This window comes from Cebus imitator, unplaced genomic scaffold, assembly GCF_001604975.1.
Source record: "Cebus imitator isolate Cc_AM_T3 unplaced genomic scaffold, Cebus_imitator-1.0 Scaffold850, whole genome shotgun sequence".
Classification (NCBI taxonomy): Eukaryota; Metazoa; Chordata; class Mammalia; order Primates; family Cebidae; genus Cebus; species Cebus imitator.
The window spans coordinates 98,191-119,372 of record NW_016108165.1 but is presented as its reverse complement, the minus strand read 5'-3'; the positions used below and the strand labels follow the sequence as shown (position 1 = coordinate 119,372).

At 40.7% G+C, this 21,182-nt stretch overlaps 2 protein-coding genes across 2 annotated transcripts in view; both read right to left on the bottom strand.

Moving 5' to 3' along the window:
* Positions 1–4,095, bottom strand: part of MPP1 (membrane palmitoylated protein 1) — a 30,728-nt gene extending 26,633 nt beyond the window's left edge. The window contains exon 1 of the mRNA XM_017520547.2: positions 3,829–4,095. Within this exon, the coding sequence (XP_017376036.1) occupies positions 3,829–3,930 (102 nt within the window). The 5' untranslated portion in view covers positions 3,931–4,095. The remainder of the gene's footprint in view (positions 1–3,828) is intronic.
* Positions 4,096–13,212: 9,117 nt separating this feature from the next.
* Positions 13,213–18,938, bottom strand: SMIM9 (small integral membrane protein 9). Its single transcript, XM_017520541.2, has 3 exons — positions 18,712–18,938; positions 17,686–17,815; positions 13,213–13,240 (listed from the first exon to the last, which is right to left on the bottom strand). The coding sequence occupies exons 1-3, from the start codon at positions 18,845–18,847 to the stop codon at positions 13,213–13,215; spliced, it is 294 nt and encodes a 97-aa protein (XP_017376030.2). The 5' UTR covers positions 18,848–18,938.
* Between the last annotated feature and the right edge of the window lie 2,244 nt (positions 18,939–21,182).

The following is a 21,182-nucleotide window of genomic DNA, read 5'->3' as shown; positions in this document are numbered from 1 at the left end:
AAAAAAAAAAAAAAAAAAAAGAAGAGGAAAAGAAAAAAGTCAGGAAGTGTTCCTGGAAGTGAAGGATAGGAGAGACGGACTAGCTGCACCACACACTGGGGAAATTGGGCAGAGGTCTAAATTTGAAAATTATGCTTTACTTTTTAGTATCAGTTCTGTCAAAAGCCTTGAACAGAAACACTTCCTTTGCAAATGAAACAGCAAGATCCAAGTCTGGAGCAAAAGTTCTTTCTCAGAAAAAATTAGAACTATTCAGGAGCAGAACTGATCATGCACACCAGAGACTTGACGTCTGCTGTCACAGAAGGTGCCACACTCGACATGCACCTCGGTGTCTGTGCACAGGCTGCTCCCTCTGCCCAGAGTGCCATTTGCCAGTTACATCCTAGGTACAGCAAAATACAAGACCCCATCGTGCTTGGTGCCCCTCACCGCTTCACAGCACTCCACACCTGCCTCCACCACATCACCGCCACCCTACTGTATTCGTTTCTGTGTCTGTGTCCTCCCTTATTTGCCTCTTAGTTCCAGCAATGGACAACACTGCACTATACTCAATGACCAGCTGCAGGGAATAATGCTGCATGTGATGGCCTAAGAACTAAGAAACAGGTTTTCTTAGTGGAAACTTGCCTGGAGCCTAACTTATCTCTTAGGTGTTTTTTGTTTGTTTGTTTGTTTTTTTGATGTGGGATATGCCCAAGTGAATTTTTGGGGATTCTCAACCTATTGCTTCAGATCCTGGGGAAAGTGTTACTTCAAACAGGCCTGAAGAGAAAGCAGTATCAGATTTTACAACTACTTTTTTTTTTGAGATGGAATCTTGCTCTGTCACCCAGGCTGGAGTGCAGTGGTGTGATGTGGGCTCACTGCAACCTCCACCTCCTGGGTTCAAGCGATTCTCCTGCCTCAGCCTCCCGAGAGCTGAGATTACAGGCAGTCACCACCACGCCCCGCTAATTGTTATATTGTTATATTTTTAGTACAGATGGGTTTAGTACAGATGTTGGTCAGGCTGGTCTCCAACTACTGACCTTGTGATCTGCCCACCTCAGCCTCCCAAAGTGTTGGCATGAGCTACTGCAACCAGCTTACAACTACTTTTATGTGCATTAATGGATACTACTGTGAAGAACAAGAGCAGAGGCAGCTTATAAAATTAGTTTCTCCATTAACCTGCCTAGACAACATTGAAAAGAAAAGAAAAAAAAAAAATTTCTCCAAGGAAGGAGATATACTTAAATATGGGAGACAGGCTACATTCAAACCTATTGCAAAAATTATCCTTAGACAATACTTTTTCAGAATTAAATGTGGATTATAATTGGAAGTGAAACTTTGTTTTGAATTGGTAGCCTTTTTCCATAAGGCGATACTTTCAAATGGAACTTTCAGCAAAATAATTTTATGATTTACATTGAAGCCAACAACTTCCTCACAGGTTTTCTTGCTTCTAATCTTGCCACTAAAGGAAAAGTTTCTGACTGCTACTACTAGGGAGGCAGCTCCTAGGGAGACGCTGGGTCATTACCCTGGATGTTCCAGTGTGGCTCAAGGTCCTTGTGAAGCATTATCTTGTGTAAATGTCGCCACAACCTTTCAAACTTGCCTGTTTCGTAAAGGAGAGAAACCTAAGGCACAGAAAACTTCGGCAGCTTGCTGAAAGCCACGCAGCAAGTAAAAGGCAGAGCTTGGTGCTACAGCAAAGACTGGTAAGAGCCCCAAAGGGAAGGTGAACCTTAAGAAACAAGAATCTGCAGGTTTGTGGAGTCAGGCCAGACTTCACCATGTGAAGATTCTCCCTCAGATGCTCACTTTGGTATATCTGGATGCTATTTCATTCAGGGATTTGGCAAGTTTTGTTATTTGACTTCTTAAAATCCTTTAATAAAAACCAAACAAATTAGCTAACTGGTAGACTATCTCCAAGATTATAGTATAAACTCACAGCCCCACAAAACCCGCTGTTTACTGTGAGGCTGTGCACACAACATAACAGTGGTGTTGACAGGGCCTCTTTTTGAAAAGGCAATCTTCCAAGCGTTCCCGTAAGGGAGCACACAGGTTTACATAAAATCAGGTTGTGCTGAGTGAAAGAAACTTGACACAAAATACATACATCATACTGTAGGATTCTATTTATATAAAATTTCAGAAAAGGCAAACGTATAGTGATAGATCAGTGGTTGCCAGGTTCCAGGTGGAGGAAGGTGACTGACTGCCAAGGGCCGTGAGGGAAGTTTCTGGAACCTTGAAAATGTTTATTCTTTGTCATGATCGTGGTTCGTTACATGACTGTGTACATTTGTCAAATGTCATCAAACTGCACAATTAAATTTCATGAATTCTATCGTAACTGTACCTCAATAAGACTTCCAAAAATAAAGAGATTTTTAAAAAATAGTTGAGGGTCAGTCAAGTAAGTACTGCTTGTGGGGAAGAGAAAAAATCACAAGTCCAAATTTATGGGTAATCAGGTAACAGAACCTCCAATTTTGTCTTGTCATCTGTATAACAATAGCATCTTTCATGGCTGTATTATTTCTCCACTCATTTAAACCTGGGCTGTTGCAATCACGCTTTGAAATGACAGGCAAGTGTGAATGCGGCACTCCGAGTGGAATATAAAGGGAAAAGCAATGTGGCACAGCAGAAAGTCACTGACCTTTGACTCTGCAGCCACAAAATCTAGCCTCAGTTCTCATGCCCATTACTTGTTTCCTTGAGTTAATGCCACTCAGCCCAAAGAGTCAACAGCTTACTGTTTGCTTTATGTTGCAGAGATCTTCAGTTTTCTCATCTGTGAAAATGGAGGGTTACTCTAAATCCCTAATGTCCATCTCTTCAATTATTTACTAATTTAGCAAACATTTCTGAGGACCCACTTATTGGGCACTTAAAGAAGTGAGTATGAAACGGCACTGCCCTAGAAGACTTTGCAGTCTAGGAAGGAGATTCATGATGCGACTTCTGAGCCTCTGCCTGGCTCTGTGGTTCTCTGTACATTTTCACCTTGGGAGCTGGCCAGCACGCTGTGAGAAAGGCAAAGCCACAGGGATAGCCAGCATCAACCTGCAGATGACTGAGTGAGCCGCGTCCGCGACTGACAGATCCTGAGTGATGACCACCTTGTTGGTCCCAACCAAAACCAAATATGAGAGATAAGAAAATGCTCAGTGTTGTAAAGCAGCGAGTTTTGGAGAGATTTCCCAGCCACAGATAAGCACAACGTCCCCTTAGGGCATCTTTGAGGACAGCTATTCACCGGCCATCCATCTCTGGAATCTGGATTCATTATTCCACTCGCAAATACACACTGGCCGCAAATACACACTGGCCACCGTATTTGCACCATAGAACAAGGGGACTTGCCTAAATGAAGAGGAACAATGACTGAGCTCTTTAGAACCAGAAGTTGGCTTTTACAACCTTGCCTGCTGACCGAAACAACAGCACTTCAACAACAACCAGGCAGACCTCCTCCTTGATGTGTTCCTTAAAGTGTTTCTGTTACTCTGACTTCCGTCCACGAGGAAGTTTTCCTTGACCTTAATAAGAGCTCTGTGCAGGCCGCTGCCTCTACTGATTTCCACCTAGAAGGACTGCTGGGGGCCAGGATCCACAGAGCCCGGCAGGAACCTGGCAGCGTGCTGGCCCTGTCTCCCCCCCGCGTCACACCCCCGCCCCCGCTGGCTATCGCGGCCTCCGGACTGTGGCCAGGACCCGCAAGGACAGCCTCCCCGGGGACAGCGTCTCGGACAGGGAAAGTCCCGAGATGAACGGCCGAGCCCTGGCCCAGCACCCTTGGGACCCGCGGGGCCCGCTCACCTCTGGCCGACTACGCTTCTGCAGCAAGTGCTCCAGGTAGAGGTCGGAGAGCGCAGTGCGCATGCTGCTCCCACTCTCGCCTTCGCTCGCCTTGAGCGTCATCTCGCAAGAGCTGGGACACGGAAACACAAGACCCGGCAACGCTGGGAATGCGAGGGCCCGGAGCCTGCGGGACTGCAGAGACTGCGGGAGACGCGATGCGGCTGGGCCAGTCACCGCCCCGCAGGAGGTGCGCCCGGCGGGGAGGACTGAGCTCCGCCCACGCTCCGCCCCTGGAACACTCCCACGCCCCGGACTCCGCGGCGCCCTGCGCTAGGAGAAGCGGCCCTTAAAGGGCCTGAGGAAGTCCTAGCTGTAGCCAAGGTGGCTGCGTGACCTGAATCCCAGAAGGATAAGAACGGGGAGGGGGCCCCCAGCTTCTGGCTGGTTGAGCACACTACTCACGCCCCGTTGGGCCTGAGCCGCCTGGGTGCCAGGTTCGTGGGGGTTGCAGGGAAGCAACAAGGGAAGTGGAGCTTGAAGAATGTAGGACGTTGGTGAACTCTACGCTCTTCCCATAAATTGATGCGGGCACACCATGACCAGTGCACTCTTCGACATCTGGACATTGCGAAAATGCCTTTAAGGCTCCTGTGCTGCTGCGCCCTGTCATTTACAATGAAACATCTCATTGCCTTCAAAACCAAACTGTTTTTACTTAGGGCAGATATCCTGCTGTAAATGCCACAAAATTTTTCGGGCTCAGTGAAAGCAAAGGGAGCAGACATTCCCTGGGAACCCCAGAGGAGGATTTCTTAGCATCCTAACGCCTTGGAGGCATTCAAACACCAGTCACAGTTGTGGAAGGCTTTCTGAACAAAACAAACCTTTAATGGACTTCTAGAGCTCTTAGTCCCCTACCTCAAGTTAGTACCCTCACAGTATTACATAAAATACTACCAAAGCTTTCTGGGAAGGAGGAGCTCATAGCTAAGAGGAGAAAATCCAAGGGAAACAGTTTAGAGCCTCATGGCCCACTTTTCTCTACTAAGAGGCTGAACTCATGTGAATGAGTTCCCTTCCCCAAGATCACCCTAAATGAATGAGACAGAGAGACAGAGAGAGAGAGACGTGGGGGTGGGGGGGTTGAAATTAATAAAGACTGTGATATTGGCGCACGGATAGACTAATTAAGCAATGGCATAGAATTGAGAACCCAGAAACGCACCCATGCAAGTATAGAAATGTGGTATATGCTAGAAGTAGCATGTTAGGTAAGTAAACAGGGACATTTTATTAACTGATGCTGGAAAATGTTTACTTATATTGGAAAAGATGAAATTGGAACCCTACTTCATGTGATACGTAAAATAATAATAATCTATTCCACACGGATTAAGGAATTAAATGTCTAAAACCTACCCTTAAAGCTCTTGACAGGAAACAAAGGCAAGTAACTTTTACACTTTGGGATAAAGATTTCTAAACAATGTAGACAAACCATTGACTATAGAATGGAATAGTGGTAATTCTGACTTTAAGAGGTTTAATTTATGAAGACACCATAAAGAATAAGAAAGACACCCATTCAATTGTCAAAAATTTAAAGTCTAAGAGTATCAAGTGTTGGAGAGGATGTGAATCCATACAATTTCTTGAATTCCCTTATTCTTACAGTTGAACATACATCTACCCTCTGAGCCAGCAATTCTACTCCTACAGGGAACAACTAGGAGTAGAATATCCCCAGTTTGGTCTGTAACCTTCCAGGTCTCCCTCTGTGCATCTGCAAAATATTCAGGACCAGAGTTGCCTTGTTTGTCCAGGTACGAAAACCGTAGTATGCATGGTCTTGGTCCAATTTATGCCCCTTCCATATTTTCTCAGCCTTATCTACTTCCCAGGCCCTCAGGCACTCGATCAGTGGAAATCCCTGACTGCCACTGCCTTTATCACATCTCCTGATATTTCTAAAGTGAGGGCCGGGTTCTGAAATGGCCTCTACTACACTCACTGCAGCAGGAGCTTCCGCACTCAAGCTCATTCTGACCGGATCCATGGAGGTTCTGATGACTCCTACCACTTTTGGACTCAGGACTGAACTGTGGTGTGTGGGATCTGGTCTTCTTACTGAGTACCATGACCCAGGTAACACAACTCAGAGGTGTGAGGAAACTAACAAACACCCAATAGGGTGAACTTTGACCATTGACAGAAATAAGACAAACATCTGTAGAAAGATCAGCTCCTTTCCTCAACCATTTCAAGATGCTGTGATTCTATACAACTTGTCTAGAAGCATTCAAGAAGACTGTGAAACAAGCTGTGTTTTCTTGAGTAACACTGGTGAATTCAGTAGCACACCAAAGTATATTTTATTTCCATCCTTGATTGTGCCCTTCACTAAAGCTTTAGCACACATGTTTTGCTCCAGGCTTTGTTTTTTAGTGAACATAGGCTAAGAAAACAAGTATCAGAAATGGGGTGGCTTTAGAAAACAGATCCTCAGAATAGGACTTTTGCTATACAAATACATGGACATTAAATAATCTACTCTTGAATGATCTTTGGGTCAACAATGAAATCAAGATGGAAATTAAAAATTTCTTTGAGCTGAATGACAATAGTGACAGAACCTATCAAAACCTCTGGGATACAGCAAAAAAAAAAAAAAAAAAAAAAGGTGCTAAGAGGAAGGTTCACAGCATTAAATGCCTACATCAAAAAGTCTGAAATAGCACAATTAGATAAGGTCACATTACCTGACTTCAAACTATACTGCAAGGCTATAGTTACCAAAACAGCATGGTACTGGTATAAAAATCGGCATGTAGACCAATGGAACAAAATAGTGGGCCCAGAAATGAAGCCAAATACAAATGGGGAAAGTATACCCTGTTCAACAAATGGTACTGAGATCATTGGCAAGCTACACGTAGACAATTGAAACTGGATCCTCATCCCTCAGTTTGTACAAAAATCAACTCCAGATGGATCTAAGATTCAAATCTAACACCTGAAACCATAAAAATTCTAGGAGATGACATTGGTAAAACTCTTCTAGACATTGGCTTAGGCAAAGAGTTCATGACCAAGAACCCGAAAGGAAATGCAACAAAAATAAATAGATGGGACCTGATTGATTAAACTGAAAAGCCTCTGCACAGCAAAAGAAACAATCAGCAGAGTAAACAGGCAACCAACAGAATGAGAGAAAATATTTGCAAACTATACATCTGATGACAAAGGACTGATATCCAGAATTTACAAGGAACTCAAACAAATTGGCAAGGAAAAAAATAATCCCATCAAAAAGTGGGCAAAGGACATGAATAGACAATTCTCAAAAGAAAATATACAAGCGGCTAATAAACATATGAAAAACTGCTCAACGTCACTAATTATGATGGAAATGCAATTAAAACCACAATGAGATACCACCTTACTCCTACAAGAATGGCCATAATAAAAAAATAAAAAAGAATAGATGTTGGTGTGAATGTGGTGAAAAGAGAACACTTTTACACTGCTGGTGGGAATGTAAATTAGTACAACCACTGTGGAAAACAGTACTCAGATTCCTTAAAGAACTAGAAGTAGACTACCATTTGATCCCACTGCTAGGTATCTACCCAGAGGAAAAGAAGTCATTATATGACAAAGACACTTACACACACGTTTATAGCAGCACAATTCACAAGTGCAAAGATATGGAACCAGTCTAAATGCCCATCAACCAACAAGTGGATAAAGAAAATGTGGTATATATATACACCATGGAATACTACTCAGCCATAAAATGGAACAAAATAATGGCAACTCACAGATGGAGTTGGGAGACCATTAGTGAAGTAACTCAGAAATGGAAAACCAAATATCATATGTTCTCACTTATAAGTGGGAGCTAAGCTATGAGGATAAAAGGCATAAGAATTATACAATGGACTTTGGGGACTCTGGAGAAAGGGTGGGAGGGGGATGAGGGACAAAAGACTACACATTGGGTACAGTGTACACTGCTGAGGTGACGGGTGCACCAAAATCTCAGCAATCACCGCTGAATAACTTATCCACGTAACCTAAAAAACCACCTCTGCTCCAAAAATTTTGAAATAGAAAACTAAAAATATTTTTTCAATAACTCTTTAAAATAAATAATATAAAGTACCAACAGAATAGATTTATAAACAAGCAATATAAAAAATGAGAAATAGGAATATAAATAAAAGTATAAGAAAAAGATATGGCAAGTTATTCAACCACACTGGTAGTTCGAAATACAGGTTTAAGTAATGCAAAAAAGAAAAAAAAAAAAAAAGGCAATTTCTGGCACCATGGCAGACCAGGTACCTGGATGACTGTGTTGCTGAAAACAGCTAAAAATGCTGTTAAAATACATTAACACATTCTTGGATATAGTCATGACCAAAGGAAGTCACATGACTAAGTGCACAGTCAAGGAGTGAGAAAGTATTCTCTGCCTACCATGAGGCTGGGGCAAGGATGTGCACTTAGAATTCTATTACAGTAGTCAAGAATTAGACTACTAGCTTTTTTTTTTTAAGTGTTCATTGAATATAGTTACTGTGTATTTCACATACTTTCATTTAGTCTATGACAATTTTATGAAACAAGTACTTTTTTAAAAAATTGAGATAACAGTTGCATACTGTGAAATTCATCCATTTAAAGATTCTTAGAGTGAACAATTCAGTGTTTTTTTGTATATTCACAGAGTTGTGCAACCATCAGTACTATCTAATTGGTCTTAGTGTATTTGGGCTGCCATAACAAAATACCACAAACTGGATAACTTATAAACAACAGACATTTATTGCTCACAGTTCTAGAGGCTGGAAGTGCAAGATTAAGATGCCAGCAGATTTTCTGTCTGCGGAGGGCCTGTTCTTCATAGATGGTGGCTTCTTGCTGAATTTTCATGTGGTGCCTCAGAGGCTGGGTGGTCATACAGCTTGTCTTTGTTCAACATTCTCAAGCCTTTTTATGGTCAGCCAGCTCCAGTTCAAGGTGGTCATTGTTCAAAATCTGGTTTTGCTCCTTGGAATTTATTGCTCCTTGGAATTTATTGCTTCTTGGAATTTATTGCAACTATCTGCTTTTCTCAGTTCCTAGAACTGCCTTTAGGTACAGCAGTTCAGTTCGAAGTTCATGAGTGGAAAGTTATAACTTTTCACAATATATATAAAGAAATGATATTGTACTCTACCTCACACCATACAAAAAATCAATTCCAAGTAGCTGAAGGAGTTAAAGATATCTGGCTGTGTGCAGTGGCTCATGCCTGTAAGTGCAGCACTTTGACAGGCTGAGGTGGGCGGATCACGAGGTCAGGAGTTGGAGACAAGCCTGACCAACGTGGTGAAACCTCGCTCTACTAAAAATACAAAAATTAGCTGGGCGTGGTGGTGCACACCTGTAATCGCAGCTACTGAGGAGGCTGAGGCAGGAAAATTGCTTAAACCCGGGAGGCAGAAGTTGCAGTGAGCCGAGATTGCACCACTGCACTCCAGCCTGGGCAACAGAGCGAGACTCCGTCTCGAAAAAAAAAAAAAAAAAAAGGGAGTTAAATATAAAAGGCAATATAAAAGTTTTGTCTTTCAAAACTTTTGGAAAACAATATAGGATAATTCCTTTGGGACTTTGGGGTAGAAAAAGATTTCTTAAACAAACAGATGCTAAAAATACTAACAGAGGAAAATGATTGGCAACTTTGACGATATTAAAATAAGGGCATTCATTCAACAAAATACATTACATGGAGAGTGAAAATACAATCCTCAAACTGGAAGAAAGCATTTTCCACATAGGTAGACTACAAAACATTAGTATATAAGGTATATAAAGAATTCCTATTGATCAATGAAGAATAAGCTAAACTACTAATTAGAAAAATGGGCAAAAATCCATTAACAGAATTTTCGTAGACTAGAAAGACAAGTGTTCTATAAACACATAAAAAAACGTCTTCAATCGGCTGGGCGCGGTGGCTCACGCCTGCAATCTCAGCACTTTGGGAAGCCGAAGCAGGTGGATCACCTGAGGTCAGAAGTTCAAGACCAGCGTGGCCAACATGCTGAAACCCTGTCTTTAAAAAAAAAACAAAAACAGAAAGAAAAAAAAGAAAAAAAAAAGGAAAAAAAAGTCTTCAATCTCATCAGTTATCAGGGAAATATAAATTAAGAAAACAATGGGACATAATTTCTCATTCACCAGATTGACAAACAATTAAAAGCCTGATGGCATTGCATGTTATCAAGGATATGAGATAATGGCAACATTCACATACTGCTGGTAGGAGTAAATTGATGCAATGGCTTTGGGAATATCAATTTGGGATACATAAAATGGAACATTTGCTTACCCTTTGACCCAGCTATTCAATCACAGGGTATATTTCCCACAGAAACTTGAGCCTGTGTACTGTGAGACATGTGCAAGCATATATATGGAACCTTTACTTAGAATAGAAAAAAAAAAACGCAGAAGCAATACAAATATCCTTCTGCAGTTGATAGTCTAAATGAGTAGAGTTATCTTCATACTATGGGACATTATGCACAATGAGTGAAAAGCATTGACATGGAAGAATCTCAAAACATTACATAAGTAAAGGAGGAAATAACAGAATACATATGTATAGCTTCGTTTTTATAAAATCTAAAAACGGGAAACGTTATGTGTTAGCTGACAGGATAAGGGTTGCTTTGGGGGTTAGGAGGGGCTGGTGACATGGAGTGGGAGGGGAGGAGGAATTTATTATCTTTGTGGTAATTCTTTGAGCTACGTACTTATGATCTGCATTCTTTCCTGTATGTATATTTCAAAAATAAATTTCAGAATTCTGGAGCACGAAGCAGAGGGACACTTCAAGAACTTTTTAAAATACAGGCAAAATTAAATAATATATTGCCAAACATAATTAGCAAAAAATGTAAAGAAAACCAAGGAAATAATATTAGGGACAGAGGAAGGAGGGCTCTGAGCCTGGAATGTAAAGTGGTACAAACATTGTGTGGAACAATATAAAAACCTTAATATGGTCATAGTCTATAACCCAGCAATTCCACATTCAGTAATTTGTAGTAAGGAACAACTTGGACAACAGTATAAAAACTATAAACTATGTGTAAAGTTACTCAACAAATTGCTGTGTGAGTAGCAGGGTTCCAAATGCCTGTAACACCAAAACTCAGATGTTCACAGAAAGTACAACTCTTCTGTTTTATGATAACTTATTGACTTCCCTCCTAAGTTCCTACCTGTTAGTTAGTGAAAAAGAATGTAAGTAAATATCAATCTGATTTAAAGTTTACTGTAAATTCACGAACAGTCTTTGCAGGTAGTCTCTGTTAAGAATGATAGTCTTTTTCTAACATCTGGATATGTGAGACAAAGGGAGTGTGGCTCACATACTATGGGGAAATTGGTTCCCCCATATCAGCTTGTAAATGTGACCTGGCACCAACTGGTGTCCACAGGGATATCTCTTGTTCACCAGTCTTTCTCCCTGTTGGTCTCTAATGCAGCCCATCATATTTTGGTTTGAGCAATGCTCTCAGTAGCTCCCAACTGGCAGCAGTACCTTAAGCTTCTGTCAGGTCCTCCACCTAACAACTCACCACTCCTAGTCTTTTAAAAAAAAGTTTTCCCCTCCAATTTTATTGAGGTGTAATTGACAAACTTTTATATATTTAAAGTACACATTGTGATGATTGATATGTATGTATATTGTGAAATGATCATCATGATGAAGTTAGTTAACACATGCATCACCTCACATAGTTACTATATTTTTGTGAAAAGAACAGTTAAGATCTGTTCTTACCATATTCCATGCAAATGGTAACCCAAAGAGAGCAGGGGTGGCTATATTTATGACTTTCAGTTGAAATCTGTCACAAGAGATAAAGAATGTCTTTATATAATGATAAAGGGGTTGTAAACCCTAAATATTTGAGATAGGTCTCAGTCAGTTTCGAGAATTTATTTTGCCAAGGTTAAGGACATACCCATGACACAGTCTCAGAAGGTCCTTATGACATGTCCAAAGGTGGTTAGGGCACAGCTTGGTTTTATACATTTTAGGGAGACATGAGACATCAATCAATATATGTAAGATGAACACTGGTTTCTGGGACAACTAAATAGAGGAGGGAGCTTCCAGGTCATAGGTAGAGAAGAGAAAAATGGTTGCATTCTTTTGAGTTTCTGATTAGCCTTTCACTGAATATACAATTTACAGGAATAGTCAATTATGCCTTAGTCTGGCTTAGTGCAACAATAGGGCAGAAGAAACAATCATATCATGTGAGTAGAGGAATTTCCTTGTGGGCAAATTGTGAGGTATGTAGCTTTTTTTTTTCCCCAAATCTTTATAGCTATCTTATTTAGGAATAGAATGGGAGGCAGGTTTGCTCAATGCAGTTCCCAGGCTCTTGCCTGCCACCCAGGCTGGAGTGCAGTGGTGCGATCTCGGCTCACTACAGCCTCTGCCTCCCGGGTTCAAGCAATTCTCCCACCTCAGCCTCCTGGGTAGCTGGGATCACAGGGGCACACCACCACAGCCGGCTAATTTTTGCATTTTTAGTCAAGACAAGGTTTTACCATGTTGGCCAGGCTTCTCTCAAACTCCTGACCTCAGGTGATCCACCCGCCTTGGCCTCCCGAAGTGCTTGGATTACAGGCGTGAGCCACTGCACCCAGCCAATAATTTTTAATAATATTACCTATATTACATTTATAATACTGAATAAATAGAAACACCTTAAATAATTATTATATGGGGAGGTGGTTAAATGACTCATGTCATATCCACTACATTTAAAAAAATCTCATGTTTAAATTAGTTTGGGAAATACTATATATTATATTCTCTTGTGGAGGTTAATATTAGCCTGTTAAAAGTTCCTGGAAGTCCTGGAGCAAAGAAATTTAAATTTGTTTAATCCAGCATTTCCCAAACATAACTGACCATAGAGCCCTCACTGTTTCGTGACTTTTATTAAAACAGAAGTATTGGTTCACAGAACAGAATTTGGAAAACTGGTAATACATACATAGAAAAAACATTGAAGGGAGGTACATCAAGATGTTAATGGTGTTTATTTGTAGGTGCTAGAATTATGAGTACTCTTCTTCTCTCTGCATTTCTCAATTTTTTTGCAATGAACATATATTAATTTTATAACCAAAATAGTAATAAGGCTATTTACATTTTTAAATTGCAACTTTTGAAGGAGAAAATGAAGGCAAAGATAATTTAAGTTGGAAGACAATTTAATTTTAACTGAAGATACTTCCTCATTTTAAGCAGACAGCAAATGCCCCACTCTTTTGGAGTCCAACAGGAGAGACCACACTTGCCCTATTGAATCTTCTAGTTCTTCACTGGACTGGGTCAACTACAAGAATGCTGGGAAAGGAAGATAAAATGGTGAATGCTCTCCTGGTCTGCACAGAGTTACTATGTAATTATGTCACCCTTTTAAAGATTGGATTTTAGACCACTTTTTCTCTGAATATGAACCAAATAATTCCATACAAACAAAATACTTAGATGATTTGGAAAAAGCATAACAAGTATGTGTTTCCAGTACAGTGGGGCTTGGAGGTAGTGGTAGAAGTATGGTCAGGTAGTTTTTCTTCTTTCGTTTTTAAAGTATCTTTTAAAAAATGAACTGATCAAACAATACAGTTCATTGTAGAAAGATCAGAAAGTGCAATTAGATGAGAAAAAAACAGTTAACAACAGCACCACCAATAATAATAAAACAACCTATTCACTACCACAAGGAGATAACCAGTGTCTAATACTTCGGTTAGGTTCTTAGAGGCTTCCCCCCATACAATTAGTTTTTAATAAGAAATTAGACTATATATCTTCTGTTATAATATGCTTTTTCCACTCAATGATATTTCATGAATGTGTTTCTGCGTAATTATCGTTAGTACTCATTGTATGAATGTGCAGTGCTTTCTTTAGCCAGCCCCAGACTGATGGACATTTAAGTTTTCATTTTTTCACTATTGTAAACCATACTAAAAATTCCTTGTACACATATTTTTGTGGACTTGTTAGAGCATGTCAGTCCTCCTGATTGCCACCTCTGCTTCTGGAATGCTGGGAGCTTAGCCAAGCTTCCATGTGCCTCGGGTAATAAGCAGCTAGCTTAAACCTTCATTACAGCTGCAGCTAGTGGTATATACAGGCGAGTATGGAGGAGGAAGAATGATGCGCAGAGACGCTGTTTGCAATCCTCACTGTGAAATGCCCTTAATTAAAAATCAGCAAGTATTACTGAGAGTCTACTATGTACTCAGTACCAAGTCCCAATTTTTCCTGGTACTTGATGTGTCCTTCTTTTGTTTTGGTATATCTTATCTGCCCTGTTGTATTTCTGCATATAGCTTTTATTATATTATTATTATCATTATTGTAGAGATGAGGTCTCGCTATGTTGCCCAGGCTGGTCTCAAACTCCTGGCCTTAAGCAATCCTCTCACCTCAGCCTTTCAAGCTGCTGGGATCACAGGCATGTGCCACCATGCCCGACCTTAGCTATTATTTTATAGGTATGATTTTTTATCAAATGTTTTGAATTTATGGCAACATGTTAGAGGTATGTTACATGGTAGATGTCTCCTGCATCTACCCATTTCAATAGGGCAGATAAGATATACCAAAACAAAAGATAAAAATTAGATGGAAAATCCCAGGAAAAACATAAAAGACAAAAAGTAGAACTATCACCGAAATGAGGTGATATGTTACACGGTTTTTATCTGCTCTAACATATTTTTCTAGTGAGCATTCCTCATCTGCTATTTTTTCCTTATATGTTTCTTGTCTTTTCCATACAACAACTCTGTATGTATCTGGTGCTGGTTCTTGTTGAATGAGATACACTCATTGGACCAGTTATTTACAGGAGATTTGCACAAGACACCAGGGTATACTTGAGACTAACAAATTATCTTCATGACACTGAGGTATGTGTGAGCTCTTGTAGCCTTTACTTCTTTCCAGCCCATTGAGAGCAGCAGCTGTAGGTCTGAGCATAAAGAAGTTTCAGACTTTACCTTCTTGTCTTGAAAATATGGCTTGCCTGTATGTGTATTCATTCAAATTTATCTGTTAGGCTTCTACTTGGTGCCCATTTGGGTCCAGAAATGTTTCTTTCACTAGTTAGCTTGCTTGTTCCCAGCAAGGGCTTATTGGTCATTCTCTTCAGGTTAAGCCATGTACTTCAAAGAAGAAGGAATTATTTTGTTGGCATGTTACTCGCTTTCTCTTCACAGAAGTCCCTCTGAATGTGCATGGCTAACCAAAGGCAGATTTTTATTTTTTTTGAGATGGAGCCTTGCTCTGTCACCAGGCTACAGTGCAGTGGCATGATCTTGGCTCACTGCAACCTCCGTCTCCCAGGTTCAAGCGATTCCCCTGCTTCGGCCTCATGAGTAGCTGGGACCACAGGCGCATGCTACCACACCCAGCTAATCTTTCGTATTTTAGTAGAGGTGGGGTTTCACCATGGCCAGTATGGTCTCCATCTCCTGACCTCATGATCCGCCCACGTCGGCCTCCCAAAGTGCTGGGATTACAGGCATGAGCCACCACGCCCGGCCGTCAGATGCTTTTGATGTAGCTGACCTGCTGACCACAGTTTGAGTAACAATGACTTCAAAGATGTGGAACCAGACATATCTTGATTTGAGTTCCAGCTTCCTTGGTTGGTTGGAAGGTATACTAGTCAGGGTAATATTCAGCTGCTATAACAAACAATCCTCAGATCTTAGTAGCACAAAATAAAATTGATCCTTCACTCATGCTTCATTCTGATGTAGGTTAAGATCTCCTCCATGAGGAGATCCCAGCTCCTTCCATCATGTGGCTTCACCATCTTGAGTCCTTCAGTTGAAGCCATGCATATGTGCAAGAGAGAGGCAGCATGGACATTTGTGCAAGACATTTTTTGGCTAGGCCTGGAAATGTCACACATTACTTTTGTCTCGGTACTGTGGTCCCAGCCTAGTTGAAAGGAAGGTTGGGAATATAATGTTATTCTGTGCTTGAGAAGAAGGAACAGGATTGGTGAACATATAGCCAGTCTCTGTTACAGTCTCTGTCTTTCTGATCACCGAGCATCTGTTTCACTTTTCCTTTCACATATAGAACAGAGCCACCCTGTCATGCATGTGGAAATATTTCACCCAGATTTCCCCTTGAGAAAGGCCTTATTTCTCTAGCTGCCGAGAGTGTTGTCAGCCGAGAGCCTCTATCTGTTAGTTCATTCAGAGTCGGCCTCAGCTGCAGAGAGCTTCCACATACTTTCTGGGGCAGCCCACATCTAGTGAATGATTGAGGTGGGTTTAGAGAGGTCGAGCCATTTCAGGCCAGTGTAGGACAACTCTGATGGGGCCGACTGAGGCTTTGTTGGGCCTGCAAGGCAGTTTTATTTCTCCCTTCCACCCCCTATTTTCCACTGGCGTTGATCATTAATAATACTCTGAATGCCAAATTCCTGTCTCCCTGTCTACTTTAAGAACACCTGACTTGGGGCAAACCCTTTCCTCAGGACTAAATCCCATTCATCTCAGTGTCCAGCTCGAAGTCCAGAGTATCTGGGTGATGCTTAGTTCTCTCAATTCTGGGGGTGGCTCTGGTTGGTTAAGTGACCTATGAACTAAAATGACCTATCTATTCCTGATCTCCACACCCCAGAACAATGATGAAACAGGAAACATTCCCATTGGAAAGAGGAAGAATGAGAGACACACAGCGGTGTCGATTAGGCCCAAATCCTGATTTTGAAGGGTAGCTCTGTAGTCCACTGTCCACTCTCTGGGAGGCTCTTTGGATCCATTATTCTCTATGGCTGCATCTGAAGCAAATGCTGGGACCCTCAAAGCTGGTGTCCTTCTTTTTCATGGAAGGTTGGAGGCCTAACTATTATTTACAACTAATGGCTCATTTAGTTCTGGCTTATGGTTTCTCTGGCAATACGCTTCTCTCAAAAGCTTGGCTACTTCAATTTGCCTCCAGTCAGTTCCATGTGCCAGTAACCACATCCAAGGTTGCTTCCTAGACAAAGTTCTTGATCCTGTGATCATTTTGAGGTTACAGGAGCCATAGGTGATGCCACATCCTTAATCTGATCTTTACCCAGCCACTTTTATTAGATTTCTGAACCCTGCAGGACCTCCCATTTCTGTTCTTTATTCTCTTTTATTTCGTCTTGCAAACTGGCCAACTGTTTCCTGATATCATCTCTTTTAATACATTTGTTGATCACTTTCATAGGTCTCCCACTTGGACTTTCTCTCCCACACTAGCACTGACCTACCAATTTTTAATTTTTAATTGTCTTCTTTCTGTCTTTCTAGCAACCAGCACAGAGACAGGCAAGTAGTCATTTGTTGGTAAATACTGACTGAATTAAGAAAATTTAGTTTAACTATTTTGTTTTCCTCAGGATTCTCTTTGGCTTCATATAATTTATGTAGATAAATATTATGGTAAATTTTCAGGAAATCAAGAGCACAGCTAATTATATATATTTTTGTGTGTAGTTCTTGAGCCACAGGGAAGAAAAATTAGCAGTTAATAAAGTTAATAAAAGAAATGACCAGTTGTAAACACTGGTCATTAAATGTGACCTGTCAGTCATTGGTAACAAATGGGGCAAGTGGGAGGAAATAAAATAGAAAGAAGAGAAGACATTTTAAAAGGGGGTTGCATGACCTTTCACAATTTTCCTCCCAGAATTGAATTTCTCAAAGCTTTCCCTTAATTACAGATATGCACGCTCCATTCATGTTCCCTCTCTTCTCCCCTCTCTTCTTCCCACAGAAACTTACGTGAAGCAGCAGAGGATCCCCATTAATGCTGAGGTGAGAAAAAAAGCAACAATGGCTGCTGGAGGTAAGGCACTCTTGATAAGATCCCATAAGTAATCCCTGAAGTTGTTCAGCCAGGACCTCTGATTACCTGCAGAAGGAGCATAGACATTCATTGAGGAGAGGTCAAGTAAATAATAGGGCTGGGTTTGAATCCAAACTCGAGTTCAAATAGTTGCCCAGAGCCCATATTCTAAACTATTTTGCTATGCTGCCTCTAAGATGTTCAAAGGGCATACGTTTTGTTTTTAAAGTATCCTGAGTTGGGTACAATTTTTGCCTCATTGTAAGTCAAATAGGAATAATAATTGTTGTTTCAGAATCTTAACGGTTGTTTTGAGTATATTGGGTACTTTTTGAAAGAGAAGCATGAATTGATAACAAGTCTTTATTAAAGTGCTGTTGCCTAGAGTACATCTGGGAGTCCGGCAGGAGGCTGAGGGGACGCAGCATCCCAGGAAGAGAAAGAAGGGGCCAGGGCAACTGCAAGAAGGACCTCTGGGGGGAGCGTGCTGATCAATGTGACGCTGGGGATGTTGGGTCTTTTCATTAGCAAGTGGGGGAGGAAGTAAACCCTAAGGAAAAAACGAAAGTGTGTGCATGTTGGAACCTAGATTGTGGATCAGTGGACCATCAGGTTTATTTTCAATTTCACCTCCTTTGTCAACTCTTTCCTGACCCCTCCCCGAAAACAATTTAAATTATCCCCTTGTCCCCTGGGAGCATTGATCATATTCCATAGAAGATTGGCATCTATGGCTTTGCCTGCCTTCATAACAGAGGCTGTTCAACTTCTAATCCATGTAGTTCAGAAAGGCTTGGTACATAGTAGGTAGGTTAATGCTTGTTGAACTAAATTTAACCAAACCAGAATAGTTTGTTTTTCTATGAATATTCTTTTTAAACATGAAATCCATTATTCCTGACCTGCAACATAAACCTCACGTCCTATGAAGAAAGGAACATTCATCCTAACAGCAAACACACCCCCTGAGCGTCGTTTCCCTCCTGCTTTTTCTTGTATTCCCAAGGCAGACAAAGGCGAAGGAGAAGCTACTCTCTCCAAGAGGCAAGTTAGAGAGCACAGCAGAAATCCAATTATCAGCAGCTTCTGGGGTTCCATGGACTCCCGCCTTCAGCTGCAGCTGAAGAGCTGGTAAATCTAGCTCAGTTTACCAAGGAGAGATTTCTTTTTCCGTAGCTCTTTCCACAGAAACTTTGTCTGAAAAGTTAGACAATGATGGTTTAGTTCATATTCCGAAAAGCTTCTCCCCATCACGAACATAAGGATAGTTGAATGACTTACACAGGTGACTCCTGAACATGGCTAGTTTCCAAAGCAAAATGTATCCCCTCCGAGAAAACAAAACCAAACCTTACTATGCTCTATCAGGTCAGATGCCTGACATTCCCTCCTACACCTGATCCCTTTTCAATCTTCTCCAACCCAATTAGTGGGAACTCTTTCACCTGTTCAGGCCAAAAAACCATATATTCACATTGTTGGGCAACCTAGAACGTTGTCATCTTGCAAAACTGAAACTCTCAACTGCTCCTCGATTTCCCCCTCCCCTCCAGCCCCTGGTAACCACCAATCTACTTTTTGTTTCTATGAATTAGACTACTTTAGAGACCAAATGTAATACATTTCTATATATCTGTATATTTTTAACTCCATATTTTATATATTCACTTAAACTTTTATATTGCTTTAAGAAGTAAATACTTGTTTAAATTTATATATATAGTAATGACTCTTCTTTTTCTCTCATATACTTTATCCATCAGAAAAGTCTAGTCACCCTTACTTACAAAATGTGTCCAGAATCCTGCAACTTCACACCACCTCCACTGGTACCCACCATCGTTTCTGTCTTTTTGCTCCCAACCTTGCCTCCCTTAAGCCTCTTCTCCAGTGAGTGGCCATAGAGATCTTGGTAAGTTGAAGGTCAGATTATGTCCTAGTTACTTCTGACTGCACATCCTGCCAGTCTCCAACTTAGCCTCATTTTATCTTGAACAAGCTAAGCATGTTCCTACCTTGGGGCTTTTTTGCTTCCTTTTCCCTTTCCAGAGATTGCTTTTCCCCCGGGTATTCTCAGAATTTAATCCCTCACCTCCTTCAGGTACTCAGATATCACCTTCTCAATGAGGATTTTCCTTAGATCCCATTGTTAAAATTGTACCACCCTCCTACGAACTTCCTAATTGTCTTACCTACTTGATTTTTCTCCAAAACCTTATCAGAGCCTAGTAGAATATATTTTACATTGTTTTATTATATGTATCTCCTGGATATAATGTAAGCTCTATGAGTGCAGGGATTTTTGTCTGTTTTGTTCTCTGCTAAACTGTGCCTAGCACATAGGGTATCCAGGTACTCAAATATTTTTTGAATGAATGGCAACTTTCGGCAGATATTGTTCCCACCTGTTTTCATTATCCACCCAAGTAGATAAGCTGAAAAAGCTGAATCCTCCCTTTCTTACCCATCCTTGAAGTTAAGTATGGCTATGTAACATGGCTCTGGATAATGAAACATAAGGGAAATCTGATGGGTATATTTTGGGAAGGCTACCATTTTCCCTTCATGCTGCTTTGAATATTGTTTAAGACATGTTGCCTGAAGTTGCCCCGACAATTTCAAGACATTAAACTAACACCTGTGTCTGCTTACCTCTGGACTACATGATATGAGAAAAATATACTCTTATTTGAGTCATTATAATTTGCACTCCTATTACTTAAGACATTTATAACAACTGATACACTTACCTACTGTTTGATAGAGACCCATGTCCAGTGGCAAACCACTTACCTGAAAATGCACTTAGCACCAAAGAATTCAAAGAAGCCAATGGAATTATACCTTAGTCTTTAGAGGGCAGAAGTCTTCAGAAGAAGCTGGTCAGTCTTCTCCTTATGTCTCTGAATTAGAATTCCAACACTCCTTATGACATCATTGATTCCATTTAACTCTCCCCTAATCTCCTTATTTGACAGCTAAGCACACAGACATAATTTTCTGTCTATGTATAAACATCTGTGTTGATACCAAAACCCATCCTTACAGTAGGTATATCCTCTTAGGCTTGAATAATTCTAAGATATTTTATTCACTACATAGTATCTAACTATACCTTATAATAACATATATATGGAACTTTAGTAGATGGTAAATGTGGCATTTTATATCAGTGGGGAAAAGGAGACTATTTAATATGATGTTGGGTGTGAGCCCTTTGCCATGCTATGCAAAATATAAATTCTAGATGGATCAAGGACAAAACAAAATAAAATCATATATAAAATATGGGATTTTCTATCATAAAATATGATAGTATGATTTTCTATCATATTTTATGATAATCCATGAATGGATATTTGTATGACCTTGGTGCAGAAAAAGCTACTTTAAGCATGTCATAATACCTAGAGCCATAAATGAGAATGCTGAT